We start from the raw sequence: 19644 nt of genomic DNA on the forward strand, positions 1-19644 counted from the left end.
GAACATGGAATATCATTCATGTATTAATGTCTTCTTATTAATATCCTGTTTAGGCATATACTACCCACCAAGAGCATGCTAATTATTAATAGTCATACATAATTGATAAAAATCCCTAAATTATAATTGCTTTTATGTAGCCTGTCAGCTAGCAGTCTGTTTATATTTTTTATTGCATCACCACAACCCTATAACATGAGCAGTTATGAAAGAATTGATGATTGAGTATGTTATTGTATTTAATTGGTTGTTCTCCTTATTTGCCGTTGACTCAGCAATGGCCTTCTTCCGTTAATCCTTTTGCCCTAGTATCTGGATTCCGTACTTGAGGTTATTCGGCGCAGACTCAGCTGCCCCAAGCATGTTGCTTGTGGTCTCCTCTGACTGTTTCTCCCATTAGTGCACAGGAACTGGAGCTGGAAGACACCCAAAGTCAACTGCAGCAGAAGCTTTGGCACAGCATGGCCATCGAAGGTGGGCGACATACACCAGACAGTTGCACACATGCGAATGGAACACCGGCATCAATATACAACTCATTTTGTGCTCCTGCTTAAAGCCCCGATCCACATCATGTGCAATTTGTGTCACCTAATGATTTTGAAATGTTAGGTAGCCATTACTAACTGCGTTTCTATCTGGTTACTAGTTCTGCTCAAAAGCAATTGAGCCTAATACCGTCTTTCTTTGAAGCTTCTGCTTGTAACAATAGTCTCAGGCTGAAAAACGCACAAGGCATGAATAGAAACTATGATTTCTTTTAATTATATTCAGTGTATTTTTCTCAGTGATGGAAACAGCTGAAATTTTCCCATGGGTTATTAGTGATGTCATTGCAGTATTATGTCTGAAAATTTTTGGTATGACGAGATCGATACGGGGGAATTAAAAGAAGCCATTGTACAATCATTCTCCCCCGAAGAGTCATTAAGCTTTGAGCCTGGGAAATAATAACAGACAGGTAGTCTGTCGATACCGTTTCCACCTTATCCATGGAAACAATTGTGAAGAATGCTTCGCAGTGGGTGGTCTGTCTTTTAGAAGTACCTCAGTACTTTGCCAGCTACAACCGATAGCCTTTATCTGTGCTATAGTTACACGATCCTAGATTTTTTTTAGGATTTCAAACATAGTCAGTGGTATTATTACATGGCATGTTGTATCTTGTATAATTAATTAGAACTCAAGCGATCCAACCATCAACCCATCCAACATAAAACAACAGATGCTATTTATTGTGCAGCCCTAGATTTTAGCAAAATTAGTATGATACAGGAGCAAATGTCCTCATTAAAGGAGCCAATTCTGTAAAGTACAATTATTTTTTATTTATCAGTGTGAAATGCCTTGAAAAAAGGGTATACTTGGGGAAAAAAAGATCCTCATATTTGGTTATTTGGGCACATTATTTGATTATGAAGATCCCAGTATGTCATAGTGTTCCATGTCACCACAATCCCATCTGTCCTCCACTACAGACTCCAGGAAGAGCCCCCAGGAGCTGTCAGAGGAGCAACAGATGTTTGCTGAGATGATGAGGGTGGTGGAGAAGAGGGATACGCTGGTGGCTCTGCTGGAGGAGAAGCGGATCAGCGAGAGCACCGACGGCCGGGACTTGGAGAGCATAGTGCACCAGTTCCACTGGACTTGAGGCGATGGGCACGGTGCATGCCTGCCGCTGCTGCCCATTCTAGCGTCTGCTAGCCAGAGGCTGTGCGCCTTGTGTCAGACCTGACTGAACCACCATAAACAACGGGAGAATGCACGTACCTGACATATCTGTTTATGAGAATGCACTCAAATGCTAAATGACCATGCAGGACCTCCTTAGTTGGCCTGCTTCAGAGGTCCTGGCACCTTTCTTCTGAGTAGGACCTCAGAGGAACTGGCTACACTTGATGACCATCTGACTGTGCTTTCCTTTGCTGTATACTGCAAGAAACGAAGGAGTATTGGTACAGTAACGGTGCTGCCTGCTCATTTAAACATTGACTTGGGACAAGCTAAGCTACATTTATTAATACTAGGCATAAGATCAAAAAGCGGGTCTTCCAGCATTTACCCCCTCAGCTGTTCATAACATAATTGATATTCCTTTGTCAGGTACCTCCCCAGTGACATCATAGATTATGCTTATTTCCGTCTTTATTTATAATAATTGGTTTTATGAAAGTGACATTTCAATTACTTTGCAATGGATTTTTCGCATTGATTAAAATATTATAATTCAAATTACACCAGAATCAGAATGGCTTTTATTCACGAAACACATTGACAATAATGTACAAAGAATTTTTTTTCCTGGTTGTTTGGTATATAGAATCAGGCATCTAGATCATTAGGAGTGTTGTAGGGTATGTGACCGAACATACTGCAAAGGAATATGTATATCGGTAAACGCAGAATTAAATTACGGAAATGGGCAGGTATAAGGAGTGTGTGGTGCAGAGGAGCAGAGACGGAGTTCCGTACTGCGGGGTGTTTGAGTGTCAGGTGCAAGGCAAACAAGGTAGAGTGCAAGATCAATAACTACTCAACACCGAGGCGGTCTTGGAGCTCGACAGTGTGACTTATTCGCATTATAGCTTAGAGTTAAAAATGTTTCACAAAACACTCGTTTTCACACATTTGCTTATTGGATCTCATAAGCATTCTGTTTTATAGCTGGGGGTGATAAAAACTTTTAAAGCACTATTTTTTTACAAAGGAATTCAGATATTTATGGTATGTGATTACTTTTTTGCGACTTGCTTTTTCATAATTTTTTGAAGGTGACGTTGGTGCCACTGACCTCCGCGGATGTGGATCCGAGTCCTGCCGTTGCTTTGCGTGTGTAAATTCCCCAGATATTGTACTTAGTTCCTCTATGCACAGGTTTCGTATACAATCCAAAGACACGCAATTACGTATATATATATAACTGGCATCTCCAAATTGCCCACAGTGTATCACTCTGTGTGACAAACAGTTTACCCAGGACCTAGTGGCACCGTGTGATATAATAATATAATAGTCTACTCAAACTTTTAACAGCTAAGATCCTACCCTTTAAAAGTCGTTATTTATACAAGATTCTGTACGATGATATTTTAAGATGATCGGGTGAATAATTAAGCTAAAAACAGGAAGCCGAACGCTTTGATTTTTGTACGGTTTTTATCATTTACATTCTAAATATCATCGCTTTAATTTAACAGCGCGAGAGCGTCCAGTTGCGCGTTTTGCACGTTCAGATGAGGCAGAATGTTGCGTCTGTATTATTAACACTAAAATTTACGGGTCTCCCCCCTGATATCCAGCGCATAAACACCGTAAAAGCACAGTCCAGCACACCTACAGCTCTCCCGGAAAAATATGGGAGGGGACATGGGCGATAACTAGGAAAGCTGACATCCGAAGGCTGGGCAAATACTTGGGATTCCGCTTCCGTTTCAAACGGGGGAAACTTTCGCAGAATCCGAAAATACATAGCCGCAAGTGATCTGATTTATAATCCAAATCAGAGTACACACCAGCGATGGCTACTTCACCGCAGAAATCTCCGTCTTCGCCCAAATCTCCGACTCCTAAATCGCCACCTTCCAGAAAGAAGGATGACTCGTTTCTTGGGAAACTTGGAGGAACTTTGGCGAGAAGAAAGAAAGCTAAGGAAGGTATCTAAAATATAATTTACATCTGTAACAAGCTTATACAGAAAATACATATCTTTTCCTCCTAAGTTGTATGATTTGTTCATTTTAAGTTACATGTAACAGAAATATATATTTTTTTAAGTATTTTATACATTTTGAGAGGAAAGTGCTTAACTTTGTTTTAGAATAAAACACAAATAATTACTCGTGGATGTTTTCAAAATAATAATACTAATAAAAACTTAGTCGACTACAAACTTTAGTGGCTCCTAAATGCCAGACATCTTGGGTTAGGCTGAGTGACGTCACGACGCAGCCATGTTTGGTTGTAGTTTTAAAAACCAGTTAAAATACAATTTATTTCTTATAAACTATGCGGCCAGCGCAAATCTCTCGCTTTAGTGTTATGAAAGCTAGGGAAATCAGATTACCGCTAATGTTAACATTATGTATAAGATTTCGTGAATTGAGAAAATGCTAATGTATTTGCGGAATCCATATCCCTTAGCTATGTTTAATTCCCACAGTTAATATGTAAAAATATGGTGCATTACAATGCAGCTAGCTCATTATTATTGTATTGGGATTGCTCAACCCTTATTATATTTAGGCGAGTATTTATATGCCTAGTGCCTAGTAAAGAAAGGAAAAAAACTTATTTTGTGTTATAAGCTGATGCTAACATTTTGATTACGTGAAGGGTCAGAAATGTGAAATTCATATTGCTGCAGCTAACAAAATCAGAGCATTCCAGACACCATGTTTAACAATCCTTCTTATGAATGTGTGCCTTGATACCCCAGTGACAATGCAAAAACACCAGCATGTCGGTGACTGAATTGCGGCTGATGGCGGCTCTGACTGCGGGCTGATCAACAGGCAGCATCAGGCCGGGCTGTGCGGAAACATCCCTGTGTTTACAGCAGCCTCAGGCTCTCTGCTGCTGCCATGTAAGGAAGAGGCGGCCCATCTCCTATAGGGAGGGACAGCCTCGCATTCCCGGGGCCGATTTGAGGATAGTTTAAGGTTAGCTTTACCATATAGGGTGGTCAGGGCGTCCGTTTAGCTTTTCAAGTAAAATATATTGCTATATAATTTTAATTTTTGTAAAATCAAAAGCCTACACCACGAAACAAGATTTGTTTAAACGCTGATGAATGCAACATTTGTTAAACTATACTAATTATTAGGATGCAGAATACATAAAAATAGATGCTTTGTGAATGCATCTGCCATTCATCAGATGAGTGTTCCTCCCCGAAGCGGTTCATTCTGTTCCCAGAGCGCGCGTGTGTTATGATGCGTCAGTGTCAATCAGGGCCGCGCGCGCGGGGGGCTGCAGCTGCGCTCGCGTGCTGCTGCGCATGGCGGCGGCCTGGCATGCCTGCAGGACTGATTCGATTTGATGGAGGGCCTCTCCACTCCCATGTGGCAGTAGCATATTCAATTATGAACGTTGAGCCATTCGCAGCGATCGCGAGCGAGGTATGGTGGGGGGAGGGGGGGTCTCGAAAATAGGATGGCGATGGAGCGGCTGTCTTCTCAGAAGGACCAAATGAGTAAGAGAAAAGGGAGACGAGAGATGTTGCAGATAGGAAAAAAAAAGCACGAGCTTATAGGATGTGTAGAGGAAATAGCTGGTTGTGACCCTTCTTCTCCACCAGTAAGTAATGAATAGGAATGAATAAATGTAAACCTAGACTCTCAAGGTTAGGGTGATGAACGAAGGCATGTGGAGTGCGTTTTGAGTGGTAAGCATTTATAAATAGGGAAAATTATTATATCTCTAAGGCTTATTCTGTTACTCACAATGTAGCCTGCCTGTCTATTATTATTATTATTTACTTCAGCATTTAAGCTCTCATATTCATCACCCACCTAGTTGATGTAAACAGCTGTTCTCTACCCGAATGTTCATCACTTATTAGGTGATGATGCACGTTAATATGCCGGGGAGTAATTATGTGGTTGGGGTTTCTGCAGGGGCCTGCCTGGGAATTCGGCCAGGACACTGGGGTCAGCCGTGTATTCTTCTCGTTGAGTGCCATTGCATTCTTAATGACTGGGGATTAATGTGTCATCCAAAGGACAGCTTCCACTCCAGTACAGTGTCATCTTCACTGGGCTGAGGCTTTGCTGTGTTTGTTTTTGCCGGGAAAAGGGGGGGGGGGGGGAATCTCCTAATGGGGAACCAATCCCAGCGCAGGGTTTTCTCAGGTAGCCTCCCATCCGAGAGCGTGGCTGGAGAAATATTCTTATATGTATAAAAGACTTGCTTCTTATATGCGTTGATGGTCATTGGCAAATTACATTCTATTGAGAAATTATTTACAATAATAAACTTTGACACACAAACTTACTGTTACCTATATTAAACTGATTTTCCAGGTCTTACCAATTCATGTAGTATGTTTATTTTACGATGAATTATAAACTGTTGCCTGTTTTTCATCGTTGTCTTTATGCTCATGTATTTGTAACTTATTGCAACTCTGAGTATTCAGACCCCTTAATGCTTAGTAAAACTTGGCGGCAATAATATGGAATGTGGTTTGGTGAAGTCTCCCCCAACTTGTTGTAGTTTGTGCCCATTTTTGATTTTCTTTTTCTGGCACATTCTATCAGGCTCTCTCCAGTTGCACTGGGAGTTTTATGTAGAGTTGCTTTGAACAGATTCTTATTTTGACAAATTCTCTGTAGGATTGAGAATTTATTTTTTTTTTTGTACAATTTTTCAGATTTCACCACAAAATCAGGTTTGTATTCGTACTGGCACACTGGCTATATTCACCAGTATTTTAATGATACTTACTCTTAGAAAACAGTCAAGTCAAATAAATCTTTATTGTCATCTCAGCCATGTACTGTACTCAGTGGGAAAAAAATAGCATTTACATTTTCCCATTTATCTTGCGCCTCAGTCCAAAGCTACTCGCAGCAGGGGGAAGGGTTATAACTTACATGTGCTCCCTGGGATCGGAACCCATGGCCTTTCCAGTGTAGTGCAGTGCTCTGCTTGTTGAGCTACAGGGGCTTAAATGGTGTTCCTTCTGTGACTTTCATGACAGACCAAACATTACAGTGTTTTTGGAATAATTCACATAGTGCAAAAAATTCCTATACAGTTGTTAATAATTAAAGGCGAGGGGAGAGAGAAGGAAGATGACAACTATCTAGGAAAACATTATGTAGTACTTAACGTTAACATTATAATTATTATTATTATTATTATTATTATTCTACCGACACAGGGATCCTTCTTAAAGTAAATGTGTACAGTGGCATACATAAGGTCTATAGTTATCCATGGTTATTTATTTATTAATTTTTGCATTTACTCAAACATAAATAATGAAATATATTTACAGTCTTCAAGGTGCAGTGAGGTTTTCAGTTGACTTGGTTGAGTAAGTTCTGCTGAGGGTCTTTCTGGATGAGACTGGCATTAATATGAACGTGGTACAATGTCTGCCAGCCTACATTTTTGTAGAAAATGATCAGTCATATACACTGAAGGCCTTGGGACGCTTGCTTAGTTCAGTAAAAATTATGCAAAATTATTCATTTTCTAACAAAAATCTTTATTCATCTCTTTACAAAAATATATATCACATTGGAAACAATCAGCAGTTTTAAATAGTAATGAATTGAAACCCAAATTTATAGTTCCAATATATCAGTTATGAGTTCATTGAGGAGCAGTTTCATTGGGCGCTTTTTAATTAGAAACATCTTTTCAATAACATAAAACACTAACATTTGTGTTCAGTATCCCTTTGGGAGCCAGTGACAACAATTGCAATTAATAGCAAAATAGCAAGAACGCAAGAACAGAACTCAGTCAGTTAAAAAAAAATTATGACACTTTAAAATAACTGTGATATTTACAAATATGATAAACATTGCTTGTCAATTGACTTTTGTTATAAAGCCAGTAAATTGGCAACATTTTTATAGAATTAAGCAAGCTCTGTATTTTTTATCTATCAACCTTTTTTCTAACCCAACTCTTCTTGTGTACAGTGATTTATATTTGCACAAATCCACTGGAAAATAACAATGATGAGATAATAAAGTGAGTCACACGCTGCATTCTGTTCATCTCCGCAGAGTCTGATATCTGATCCCTTGTGAAATCAGACAGGAAGTGATTAATGGGGGAAATGTGCGGCTTTTTGGTAGCAGTGAGAATTGAGTCAGGGCGTCGCATTAGCACACGCGCATGGGCGCAGACTGGCGCGCATGCTCTGCTGCAAACATTTTTATCGTAAAATAATGTTACTCTGCCATTCCTGTATTTTTGTGAAACGAGGTTTGGTTACCCATGCATTATGCGTTTTATGCACCATGTGCAACGTCACACGACTCTTTCGTTTTGTGTTATTCCCTTTCAGCGAGAACAACAGCCTGGAATGATTTACCTCCATTACCTGTCATCGTTTTTTGTCCTGTATGTTAAAATTTCAGCGGGTTGGGGGATAAATGGAGGAATAGTCATTTTTTCACAGTTGAATTAGATTGTTACAGATGTTGTTGTTTTGTTGTGAAGAAATAAATGTTTTTTATGTCAGGTTTTTTTTTCCCCCGTCTGTGAATTTGAGAAGCTTGGGAGGGGGGCATGGCAGGAAAGTCTCAGCTCTGCTTTGGTGGGAAGATGGCAGGCGCTGGTGTTGATTAACAGGATGTCGACCTTCTGGGGGGGGGGGGGGGGGGGGCACTTCAGGCATAGAATCTTAGCAGCATATACCCATATGAAGACACACTGGCAGTGCAGTTCCTCTCTGCTGCAACCCTGTCACCGCCGACAATTATTGTGGGGGGGCGGGGGGGGGGGGGTTTGTGTGGCATATGTATGGATGTGTGGAGGTCTTAATATTCCTGCAAGCGTGACCCCGCGTGACATCAGATGTGCCATGTAGGATGATCAAGGCAGGACCGGCGTACTTATAGACGCAGCGTGAATTTGTGCTTGGATTAATGAGTTCCTGCCACCTGGAAAGATGGGTGTAGCTTGAGTTTGGGGGGATCCAGTGTGACACCTACACAGGGATCACACAGTAGTGCCTGACTGAGCTCTTCATTGCAAAACTAATTATCTTTCTTAGTGTAGTGCCAAATCTGTGTTACATTGTTAGGAATTACTCATCACAGATGAGTACCTTGAGTGCAGCTTGGACTCGGATTTGACGACTGACACCAGATGTGACTGATCTCATGAATTGCTCCCATAGATTGTGACGTTCCAAAATCTTAACACGGCAGTAGACTGAGGGCTGAATTTCGCAGTGAAAATTCCAAAGCAGCAAGTGTAGTCGAGCTGGTCCAGAGCTGCAGACTCATGTCATGTCGGTCAAGCGCCGAAGGAATAGCACCCATCTCGCCTGACTGTCAGAGGCATCCATAGGGTGTTGGTTCAAATACTAACCTGAACGCGGTTGTCTGGGGCCTTGTTGTGAGAATACAGCTATACGTATCTATGCACCTGTAAATGAAGAAGTGATGGTTCTTGCTGGAGTGCAAACATTGGTGCCAAGCCGTCTGTTGTGTTCATAAGTTGTTCTGAACACATCTTGCTGACTCTTAATAAGGATAAGTCACCTGTATGTTCATAGAAAATATTCTCAAACTGGTTCATATTATAACTGCAGATTTCCATTTAGCTGATATTTAGTTTATGGGCTTTTTCAAAAGGCTAAAAGGCTAAGTTATGGGATAAGAAAATCTAAATACTGGAACATCAAAAAAGAAATAAGATCACGTAAGGGACCATGAGGTTACATTGCTTGCTGGATGAGGAATTTGTACCATTCACTAAGATGATTTATTATGGAGAGCCTAAATACCATGTCCATTCTGTTTTGAGCTATGCTGTGTGCTTTTAATGGGCAGCTATGAGGAATTTTTTGAAAACAGTGTTCAGTCAGACCCTGAATAGGACAAGCGGTTATATGGATGGATGGATGGATGGATGGTGAGTTTCGTGGATGATTCAGAGGTGGCATCCTTACTAGAATGGAAGATGTGAGGATCAGCCTGCCCCTCGTGTAAAGCCAAACGCGGCGCTAGGTTCTGAAGGTGCGATAATAACTGGGAATCACAGAGCCGTGGTCCGTTGACAGTGTGTAAGTGTCGCACTCCATGGTACCGCAGTCAATCCTGCGATTTGGGGCTTTCTAGTTGCAGTGAGAAAACACCCCCCCCCCCCATTACTGAGCAGAGACTGAGTGAAGGCGTAGCTCTGGGGAAGAAAAGAGGCTCACAGAGGCCACATAGCACAAGTAACACCAGAGAGGTGCAGTTGTTTTAAAGGACAACATGTGCAGTGAGCAAATAAATGCTTTTTATGATCAAATGTTTATGTGGTGATACAGCTGCAAAAAAATGTTTAGAGAATATTAGCGTTTCAGTGTGTTTGTGAAGATACTCACTTTGCTTTTCGCCGGCTTGTTCCCTTTATCTCATAAGAGTAGCCGGTCCCTGGGGAGCTCTGAGTGTGGGCGGGTGAGGTTTAGTAGGAAGGGGTTTGAGCTGTGCCTTTATGTTTACGTGGCCCTGAGGAGTTCCATCTCCCCCCAGTGTCTGAACTCCAGGAGGAAGGGATGAACGCCATCAACCTGCCCTTGAGTCCAATCCCCTTCGAGCTGGACCCCGAGGACACCCTACTGGGTATGCCCCCAGTCATACATACCAGTGCCTGCTGGTTTCATTCCAACTCTACAGACCTGATTAGTCCCACTGTGTCGCAGAGCATCTTTCTCCTTCTGGTTTGTTTTAGAGGAGAACGAAGTCCGCACCATGGTTGACCCGAACTCCAGGAACGACCCCAAACTGCAGGAACTGATGAAGGTTTGTGACATTGAGTCAATTGGATTGTGATTTAAAGTTAGAAAAACGCAATTAGTATATTCTCAGATTGCATCATGCAAAATTATTTTCCCAGAATCCTTTTCAAGCCGTTCTAATTTCATAGGTTATTTTAAACAAGCGGAGATAAAGCTGTTACAGATTTTTTGCATAAAACTGCATAAATATTTTGTCATTTGGTCAATGTATGAATATTTGAAATGTTTCATGCAATCAATTGTTCTGTTCTCCCGTTGCTAAATATGAGAGCCTGTCTTTGATTTTTTAGGTCCTGATAGACTGGATCAACGATGTGCTGGTGGGGGAAAGAATCATAGTCAAGGACCTGGCTGAGGACCTCTATGATGGGCAGGTCCTGCAGAAGCTCTTTGGTGAGGAACAACAAGTCTGGCTCCACCGTCATACATCTATTGAAGGTACTGATGGTCCACTCATGGAGCCCTCTTTCCTCCTGACTTTCAGAGAAGCTTGAGGGAGAGAAGCTGAATGTCGCGGAGGTGACGCAGTCTGAGATAGCTCAGAAGCAGAAGCTGCAGACTGTTCTAGAGAAGATCAACGACACCCTGAAGATCTCCACCAGAAACATTAAATGGAACGTCGACTGTAGGTGTCTAACTTTATCGGAAGTGTTAATGGCAGCAAACGTGGTGGCTTTTGTGTAGGAAGCATTTACATTTTGGTGGTTAGAAAAGGCTAAAGATCTGTTAGATAAGATTGGAGCCACTTTTGGAAAAAATGGAAGGTGGCAGTGATGTATGTACTGAAAACTGAAGTGAAATTGAGATTGTTTTTCAGAGACTGAGTGGAACACTTTCTGACCAAGTGAGTTTAATCCTTGTCTATGAACACAAACCATGGAAGAGCACTTAACCCTGGCCGAGTCGCATTAAATCAAGCCTAAGCGATAAAGGAGACTGCAGCAGACACAGAGCACTTTTTTTTTCAATTTTGGGGGATTAAAGAATGCTTGTTTATTTCATTGCATCCATTTTTACACATTGGAGGGGAGCGGGAGGTGTAATCCTGTCCCCTGTGCTGCTCGGCTCGTTGGCTGATTCCAGGGCGAAATGTCACATTCGTCTCGCCGGCTTCCCCCGCTGTCGCTCTGACATTCTCACCCGTTCTGCCGCTCAGGGTTCGAGCAGCGGTGGCGTTGGGGTGCGGCGGTGTAAAGAAAACAAAACTGATTGCACGTCGCTCTTTCTTTTGATCCCTTTTTCATTTGCCCTCCCATATTCATTCGTGAGATGCATTCCCCCTTTTTTTCCATCAGTCTTGTTTTTTGTTGTTGGGCTTCAGTTTTTTAAATCGCAGGATTTCCTGTGCTCTTTTATCCTTTAGAGATTAGCACAGAAATCTTCAAAAATCAATAGGATTTTTCTCCCTATGACCCCATGACAAATCCCCTTTTTGTTTTTTTTTCTTTGTGTCCTTCTCTGTAGATGTGTTTTTGGAAAAGGTGAAAGTTTAGTACTGTATGGACAGGGCACAGGTTTTAAAGCAGTTATTTTGTTTGTGAATTGCAAAATAAAATAAGCTGCATATCGACTTTTCATTTCTATTATGTAAGACTTCCTTTATTGTTTAGTATTTGTTTGACGTTCCACAGCATTATTTTTCTCATTGAAACATGTTTTGTGTAACGATAACAAAAATGAATAATCTGATATTTGATTTTTGACAAAAATCCATGTCGCTGTTTTGTTTGGTGATACTGGAAGTATTGTCGGAATTCTTTAAGAAAAAAAAATTGTTTTGACTTTTAACATATTATTTCATATGTCCCCAACAGCGATTCATGCTAAGAGCACGGTGGCTATTCTTCACCTGTTGGTGGCGCTGTCTCAGCACTTTCGAGCCCCGATCAGGCTACCGGATCACGTGTCCATTCAAGTTGTCGTGGTCCAGGTACCTGCGTTAATGCTTGATTTTCAGTTAAAATGATGTATAGGTCCTGTACATATGCAGCTGGGATGCACGATTAATTGTTTTCGAGTCACAACACTTGGACCAAACACTGCCTTTTCCCTCCTTAAGCTGTTTCAGCAAATTTCAGAGCTATGTTACCCTATGTGACAGAATGAGGGGGCAGAAAAACAGGTGTTATAATAAAGAGCAGAAGAGGTTTAAGTTTGTTTATTGTTCCTTAAATTTGGAAATGAGCTGTTTGTTAAAAACGTGGAGTGTGCCCTTCCTGTTCTGCTGTGTAAAACAAAAGATTGATCTGTGGGCCAGATTTAACAATGTTTATTATTATAAACATGTCTCAGGCCAGTACTTTTAGACCTCTTATAAGTGGTGAATTGGCCGACAAAATCCCTCGTCCTCCACTACAGAAATGGGCTGGTCGTCCAATGCAATCATCTCCATCATTTCGGCTGTTGTGTCTTCAGCTCTGCTGCTTCTAGCTTTGAATACAGGCCATCCCGTGGATACGAACGACTTCTGTTCTCTAAGTCTGTCTTTAATTTGAATTTGTAGTCGGAAAAATACATACAGTACATAATATTAAAAAATAATAACAATAATGATTGTTGTCCGCAAGTAGTCCGTAAGTTTGACGTTCTTATCCTGGGGATTGCCTGTATTGATAAAGTTTAGATGCCGGCCAAGGTCGACACATTGGACTGAAGCCAATATCTTGATTTTTAACCAATATTGGCTGATACTGATATGTTAACTGGTACATCGCCGATCTCTACAAATTGTTTGTTCCATCTTCATAAAGACAATATGTAAATCATAATGATAGAGAGGAATATTGCTCAAAAATCGTGAGGGTGGAAAAAAAAATCACAATTCATGTTTTACACAGAATCGTGTAACACTAATTACAGTTACAATTCTGTAGCTCTACACCAGTTGTAGCATGTAGTAGCTGTTTACTCTACTCATCTGCTATCTATGTTGCTTTTAGTTCTGATCCTTTGCTATGGCAGGGAAAGCTGTTGCATTATTTATGTGTCTTATCCAAAGAGATTTGTACAGTATTCAGTTTGATGCATTCATGCATTTATATAGTCACCATACATACTAAAGTGTTCAAGGTTAAACAGATTACTCATTGGTACGAGAGGCATTTTTCTTCCAAGGTCTGGCCTCCTTAAAGTCAACCTGTTCACCAGTAGCCTTTAATGGGAATATTCCTGAGTTCTAGAACAATCTCCAGGGAAGCGTATTACACTGTGGTTCCAGCCTGATAGTCCGAAATCCAGTTTGGAACAACTGAGTCTGATTTCACGTAGTTATGGGGATCAAGAGAGACGTAAAACGATAGATCTGTTTAAGTAATTCCTTTCTCCTCTCCTGTTCAGTCACTTAGCTGCATTCCCTGTCTTTCCCACAGAAACGTGAGGGAATTCTGCAGTCCCGACAGGTCCAGGAGGAGATCACTGGGAACACAGAGTGCGTGAGCGTAACTGCGTGTGGTCAGGCAGGGCTCAGATCCACGGCATGTGTACAGGAGAAACGGGAGCTGTGGAAAACTAGTCAGAAATTATTTTGGGAAAAATTAAAACGCATGGAAAAACTCTGAAGCCTTTCCTCTTCAATACAGGTGCTAAATACGTATTTGAAGAACAGGCAGCAGAAATCCTTGACATTCACCTCGATATGCAGTGCTGTGCAAAACAAAATGTTTTAAGCTATTTATCTGGGTAGTAAGTGTATATTTGCTCAGAAAAAAACAGAAACACAATAAAGTAACATTTTCTTCTGTTTTCCAAGAAGTTCATCCAATATCCTATTGGATGGTTAGATGAACACCACTTCAGTTCCTCAGGGGCACCCCAGCCATTCCATGCGTTTGTTAAATTTCATCACCAGATCAATTAATTACTTAACTTATTTAAAACAAAAGTGAGATATTGATTAATCAAACAAGTTGGGTCAGTGGTCCAGTCAGAAAATACACTGGTCTGTTGAACTTTTGCTGCAAATACTGGGGTGGCTTTATGAGAGTTTTTGAATTGGCTAAAAACTCTACCAACCTAAATGTCATTTAAACATCAATTTCTGTGACTGCCTAAGACTTTTGCACAGTACTGTGGATTTAATGGCAGACACTGACAACCACCCCGGCACCAGCACAAGTTTCTGAGTGTGACGCACCAGCCAAAGAGCCACACAGAATGAAGAGACAGATTGAGAGTGCCCCCGCCCCCTCCCTCGCCGAATCGCATTTAGGGACAGAGCCCCGTGTTAATGAGCTCATTCGCTGCGAGGGGGGGCCCTGGGTCCTGCCAGCTCCTGCCCGCTTTGTGAGGCCGCAGCTGATTGCCAGTTCTCCAGCGGGCATGAGCCAGCCAGCCAGATAAGGGCCATCGCTGAGCGCTTGTCATGCGGCCGACAGCAGCTGCCGGACCGTGCTGCCCGGGCGTGCAGATTGGAGCGGGAAGAGAAGGCGCTTGTGGGCAGATGTTCCCCGAACCTTGGGCCCCGTCGCCCGGGTGCGATCCAGCTAGCCTGCTCGCGCCACTCTGGGACAGAACCCACAGCCCTGAACCCAAACCGCTTTGTTCTTCCTTCTTGTCTGGTGCTCCTGATTAGAACATCTGCATTTACCTAATTCTAACTCTTCAAATGAGATGCTTGTTGGTTTTGTGACTAATTTGTCTGTTTTTTAAATGGAAATTGTCCAGTTCAACAAATAAACTTTTACATTGTTTCTTTCCCATCAGGGCTTTATCTGGAAGACATGGTATGTTTTTTTTTTTTTTGCAGAACTCATTATTGTCCATTAACAATGTCTGTTTTTTTTTTTTTTTTGAGTAAAATGAATTGAACACAGCTCGCTCGATGCCAGCACAAATGGATATTCATTACCCTTTCATTATTCTTTAGCCATAATTGCCAGATTTTTTTTGTTGCAAGCCATTGTAGGTAATGACTCATTCACACTGTTCCGTGCAGAGCGAGATGCCTTTGATACTCTGTTTGACCACGCCCCAGACAAACTCAACGTTGTGAAAAAGGTGCCGATTTACCCTCAATGTCGCCTGTCGACACAGACTGCTTTTGGCTCTGTCATTTCTTAATACTGACTCGTCGCTCCCTTCTGATCGTAGACTTTGATCACCTTTGTGAACAAGCACTTAAACAAGCTGAACTTGGAAGTTTCTGAACTGGACACACAGGTAGGGCACCTTTCTGCTGCTTTATACAGGTTTATCTGCAGCATCCAAGCTCTTTCTGGAAAGGTGGAGTGACATTTGTAGGTTTGGATCTGTTATATGAAATCATACATCTTGTTTTTAAATTATGGTGATTATGGTGATCTGCTTTTATCTGCATTTTTTTTTTACACTCCCAGTTTGCCGATGGTGTTTATCTGGTACTGCTGATGGGATTACTGGAGGGCTATTTCGTTCCCCTCTACAACTTCTTCCTCACCCCAGAAAACTTTGAACAGAAGGTATGGCTGTGCCACTGTGGCGGTTGCCATGGATACGGTTTCAGGCCGGACCCTGGTGCTGACCCGTTCTCCCGGCCTCTCCCCGGTTCTGCTGATGCGGAACATGCAGAACGGCGCTCGTTTCCCAAGCTTCGGTGCCGCCACGTGTGGACGGCTGAGTAAATGCGTGCAGTTTTAGGCTCCCCGGAGGTAATTTCGTATCAGCCATGAAGCCGCCGGTGCTCCCGCGTTCGTTTGTGTCCACGTATATGTTCCTGGAGTCGGTCCTGTTGTGGTGTTGGGGTGGCGATGGCCCATGCAGAGTCGCGCGGCCTTGTTTCGGGGGCCTGATTCCATAATCGGGCCGCACAGGACGTGCGCGTGGTGAGCGGCAGGCGGATTAGCGGTAATGCGTGGCGAAAGGGTTTCTTCCAGGCCTTGTCGTGGCTGGAGAGCCTGCCACCTGCCCCAAGGAATCCCTGCCCCTCTGCCGCTCACACTGACTATTAATAGCCCCCCCCGCCCGGCCGAGTAGCTCCCAGTACTATCTGATCTGCACTCACATCCTCTAGGCAGCAGGCTGCCCGCTCGCCTCCCTCGCCCGTCCACTGGCCGCTCGCTGTCCTATTTACTGGAGCTAAAAATGCAGAGTCCGTGCAAAGGGCTCTTGTGTCACACTGCCGAAAATGAGGTCAATACATATTTTTAAAAAGCGTGTTTGTGTACCTGGCCAGCGCTGATAATGGATTCAGCCGGGCAGCTTGTCCATGGGCTCGATGCGACACTTTGGAGATGTCAAGAGCAGCCTTCTCGAGTTCTTCAGAAGCGGGCCGAGACTGTGCAGGGGAAAGGCACAGCGTGGTTAAGCCAGCTAGATACGGCTAATCTTCGGCCGCTGTTCTGCCGATTCATGCTTATGCCAGTGTAATTGTAGCTTTACCTGCCCTGTGTCAAAATGTAGTGCAGTACTGAGGTACTCAGCATTTTGCAATACTTCCCAGTAATATGTGCTATTGGTGCACTAAAAGCTCACTTAATGTTTTATTCAGTTCCGTCTTTCTTGGCTCTGTTGCACCAGCCTTCCCCCCCACCCCCTCACCCGCGTGCCATGTGTTTTCCACTGCAGGTGCACAATGTGTCGTTCTCCTTTGAGCTGATGCAGGACGGGGGTCTGGAGAGGCCCAAGCCCAGGCCTGAGGGTACGTTTGTGTCAATCGAACAATTAATCCCTCTTTTTATGTTTTGTGTGGAACAGCATTCAGAGGAATACAAACATGAAGAGAGGTGTCTATCAACAAATACACTTTTCCCAGTTGACCCAGAGAATAGAGTGGCATTATAGTGGTGATTATTTTTAAATTTCACCACTTTCTGAATTGGGACATGCTATCAAAGCCACCCTTGAAAAATTAGCGCTTTTCAATTAATGAAACCTTGTGGGAGTTTTACTATTCTGAAGGCAGAACAAAAAATGATTGGTTCAGAGAGAGAACCAATCAGATTGTAGAGGAGGTGGGCCCAAGCAACTAAAGTAGGCAGGACCAAGACTTCTGGTTGGTTTTGCCTCCTCTAGGTGCTTGGACCCACCTCCTCTCTGAACCAATCATTTTATGTTCTGCCCTCAAAACATTTTCTGTAAGTAAAACTCCCATGAGCATAATGCTAATGCATTTTTACTGCTCTGGGGAAGCGCTGAATTAAATGCGTGGTGACGTTAATAGCTTCAGCACCAGATTTGCTGATCTGACTCCTGTCGATCCCTTTGTCGGCCAAGTTAACGCGATTAACGTGATGTTATTTCTGTGCAGATATCGTGAACTGTGATTTGAAGTCCACACTGAGGGTGCTCTACAACCTCTTCACTAAATACCGGAATGTGGAATAGGTGGCACACAATATGGCGTGCCCGACGTTGCCAGGGCAACAAGCCTTGTCACTCACCCGCTTCTGCAGGCCTCACCATTTCTAGACCCACTGACTACACGCATAGAAGACTGTCAATCGGATATCAGTTAGCATCCATCTACCTTGAGTGTGTTCACTGAGATCCTGCGCTGTTATGTTGGGGGTTGGGCAAACTTTCTGGTAATCTTATTTCAGTTTCACACACCCAGCTTATGTAAAGCAGAATAAAGGGAACCCCCCAACCCCATGAGGGAGTCTGTACCAAACATGGTACAGCAGTGTGCTTTAAAACAAAGCACTTCACAAGCAAATAATAATTATTTAAATTGTATAAATACAAATGCTTTTATTTTTAATGTGGGCGGCGGTGGGGGGGGGGGGGGGCACAGGAAGGGAGCAATTTGATAAAAAACTGCTTTATCATGGTTTTTTTATATTTCCAAGATGGCAAAACTAGCCACTGTAACAATCAATAAAATTGCACAAGTACATTATTTAGCTATATAGCAGAAAAGTGCATATAGGTAAAGTTGTATAAACTATACAGTCATTGTATAATCAGTGGAGGACCTTTTTGAACACTCTCAATTGTACACTGTTTATTCTATTAGTAGGTAGCCTTTACACTTGGAAATCTCTCCACAGCTGTAACGGGTAACTTGCATGTATTAATACACAACTAGCCCTGCTTGTTGACTGTTAACCATTACTACAGTACTGCCAAAATGTTTATAACGAATGAGGTGTAAGTCTTAAAACAATGAAATGGCTTGGAGCAAGCAAAATCTTGCGCTTAAGTTTTCATTAATTTGTTTTCATTCAGCATATACTGATGTGTACCATTTTTTATACAGAGATGAAATGTCAACTTTTTTTGGTTACGCTTTTGCTGCCGTTTTAGCGAATATGAAATCCACAAAGCTATCTTAAATGTATTTTTAAAATATTATTTCATAAATATATCTGAATCTGATGTTTGTTTTAATGTTTGTCTGGTGTTTATTATTTTTGTTTAATACTGTGGAAAAAGCACACAAAGTGTGATTAGAACTGAAATTTGCAATGCAAGCACATGTCATTTAACAGTAAAATAAATCAGTAAAACGTGTAATTACAACCAGGAAAGTTAGCTTTTATAATTCTTGGAATAAATAGGAGGTTGTTAATTTTCTCTAGTGAGAAAGGTTGTGGGGTTGAGTGGGGGGTAGCAAACATTGTGGTAATCTTATTTAAAATTCACACAAAGTAGGAAAAGGGGAAGACCTCATTTTGGGTCTGCACTAAACAAAGTGCATGACTGTGGTTTAAAACAGGAGTAGTTAACGAGCAAATGGTCTGACTTTAAATTTTTTAAATACAAATGTTTTTTTGTTTTTTTTTTTAATGTGGGCCACAGACCTTACTGATGAACTGTCTGTATTTACACCATATTTGATTTTAGCAGAAATGAAGCCAAGGGTCCCTCACGTTTTCTGAGTTTTTCCAATGCCACTCAAAAACAATAATATTTTACACAGTGCATTTCAGACACTTTCAGAGCACATTAATGGCGTTTTAATTTGTCCATTGTTACATTTACAATGCTCTTACATTCCTCTGTTACAAATGAGACAATAATGTGCAAAATATACCCTTTTCCCTTCCATATAAGACCGTTCATGGATCTTCCTAACACTGCTCTGGGACGCATCTTGCAGATATTGATACTCCGTTGTCATTAGAGTGGGGTGTTTGGAAATAAAACTGCCTGGCTTTTAACTGAAGAGCGAGGTAAGTGATTTCAAACCAGTGCAGCAGATGGCAGCTTACTGGTTTTAAGAATGCTGCGTGGGAGTTTGGAAAGAATCGGAT

General features: G+C 42.0%; 2 protein-coding genes across 14 annotated transcripts in view; both read left to right on the forward strand.

Moving 5' to 3' along the window:
• Window positions 1-2235, forward strand: part of mical2a (microtubule associated monooxygenase, calponin and LIM domain containing 2a) — a 61389-nt gene extending 59154 nt beyond the window's left edge. For all 13 annotated transcript variants that reach the window (XM_072718259.1, XM_072718260.1, XM_072718256.1 and 10 more), the window contains 2 exons: window positions 401-474; window positions 1479-2235. In XM_072718259.1, the coding sequence (XP_072574360.1) occupies window positions 401-474; window positions 1479-1651 (247 nt within the window). In that variant the 3' untranslated portion in view covers window positions 1652-2235. The remainder of the gene's footprint in view (window positions 1-400; window positions 475-1478) is intronic.
• Window positions 2236-3336: 1101 nt separating this feature from the next.
• On the forward strand, window positions 3337-18778 carry parvab (parvin, alpha b). Its single transcript, XM_023790816.2, has 13 exons — window positions 3337-3653; window positions 10209-10298; window positions 10408-10478; window positions 10765-10867; window positions 10959-11099; window positions 12289-12404; window positions 13843-13901; window positions 15176-15195; window positions 15408-15469; window positions 15563-15631; window positions 15808-15909; window positions 17015-17087; window positions 17697-18778. The coding sequence occupies exons 1-13, from the start codon at window positions 3518-3520 to the stop codon at window positions 17771-17773; spliced, it is 1119 nt and encodes a 372-aa protein (XP_023646584.1). The 5' UTR covers window positions 3337-3517; the 3' UTR covers window positions 17774-18778.
• Window positions 18779-19644: the final 866 nt, after the last annotated feature.

This window comes from Paramormyrops kingsleyae, chromosome 11 (genome assembly GCF_048594095.1).
Source record: "Paramormyrops kingsleyae isolate MSU_618 chromosome 11, PKINGS_0.4, whole genome shotgun sequence".
In the NCBI taxonomy this organism is placed as follows: Eukaryota; Metazoa; Chordata; class Actinopteri; order Osteoglossiformes; family Mormyridae; genus Paramormyrops; species Paramormyrops kingsleyae.

Bases quoted from the DNA above. Each gene is read 5' to 3' on its own strand.
- parvab (XM_023790816.2), top strand. From the start codon at position 3,518: ATGGCTACTTCACCGCAGAAATCTCCGTCTTCGCCCAAATCTCCGACT. The intron at 3,654-10,208 runs GTATCTAAAATA...ATCTCCCCCCAG, and splicing joins AAGAAAGAAAGCTAAGGAAG to TGTCTGAACTCCAGGAGGAA. The intron at 10,479-10,764 runs GTTTGTGACATT...TTGATTTTTTAG, and splicing joins AACTGCAGGAACTGATGAAG to GTCCTGATAGACTGGATCAA.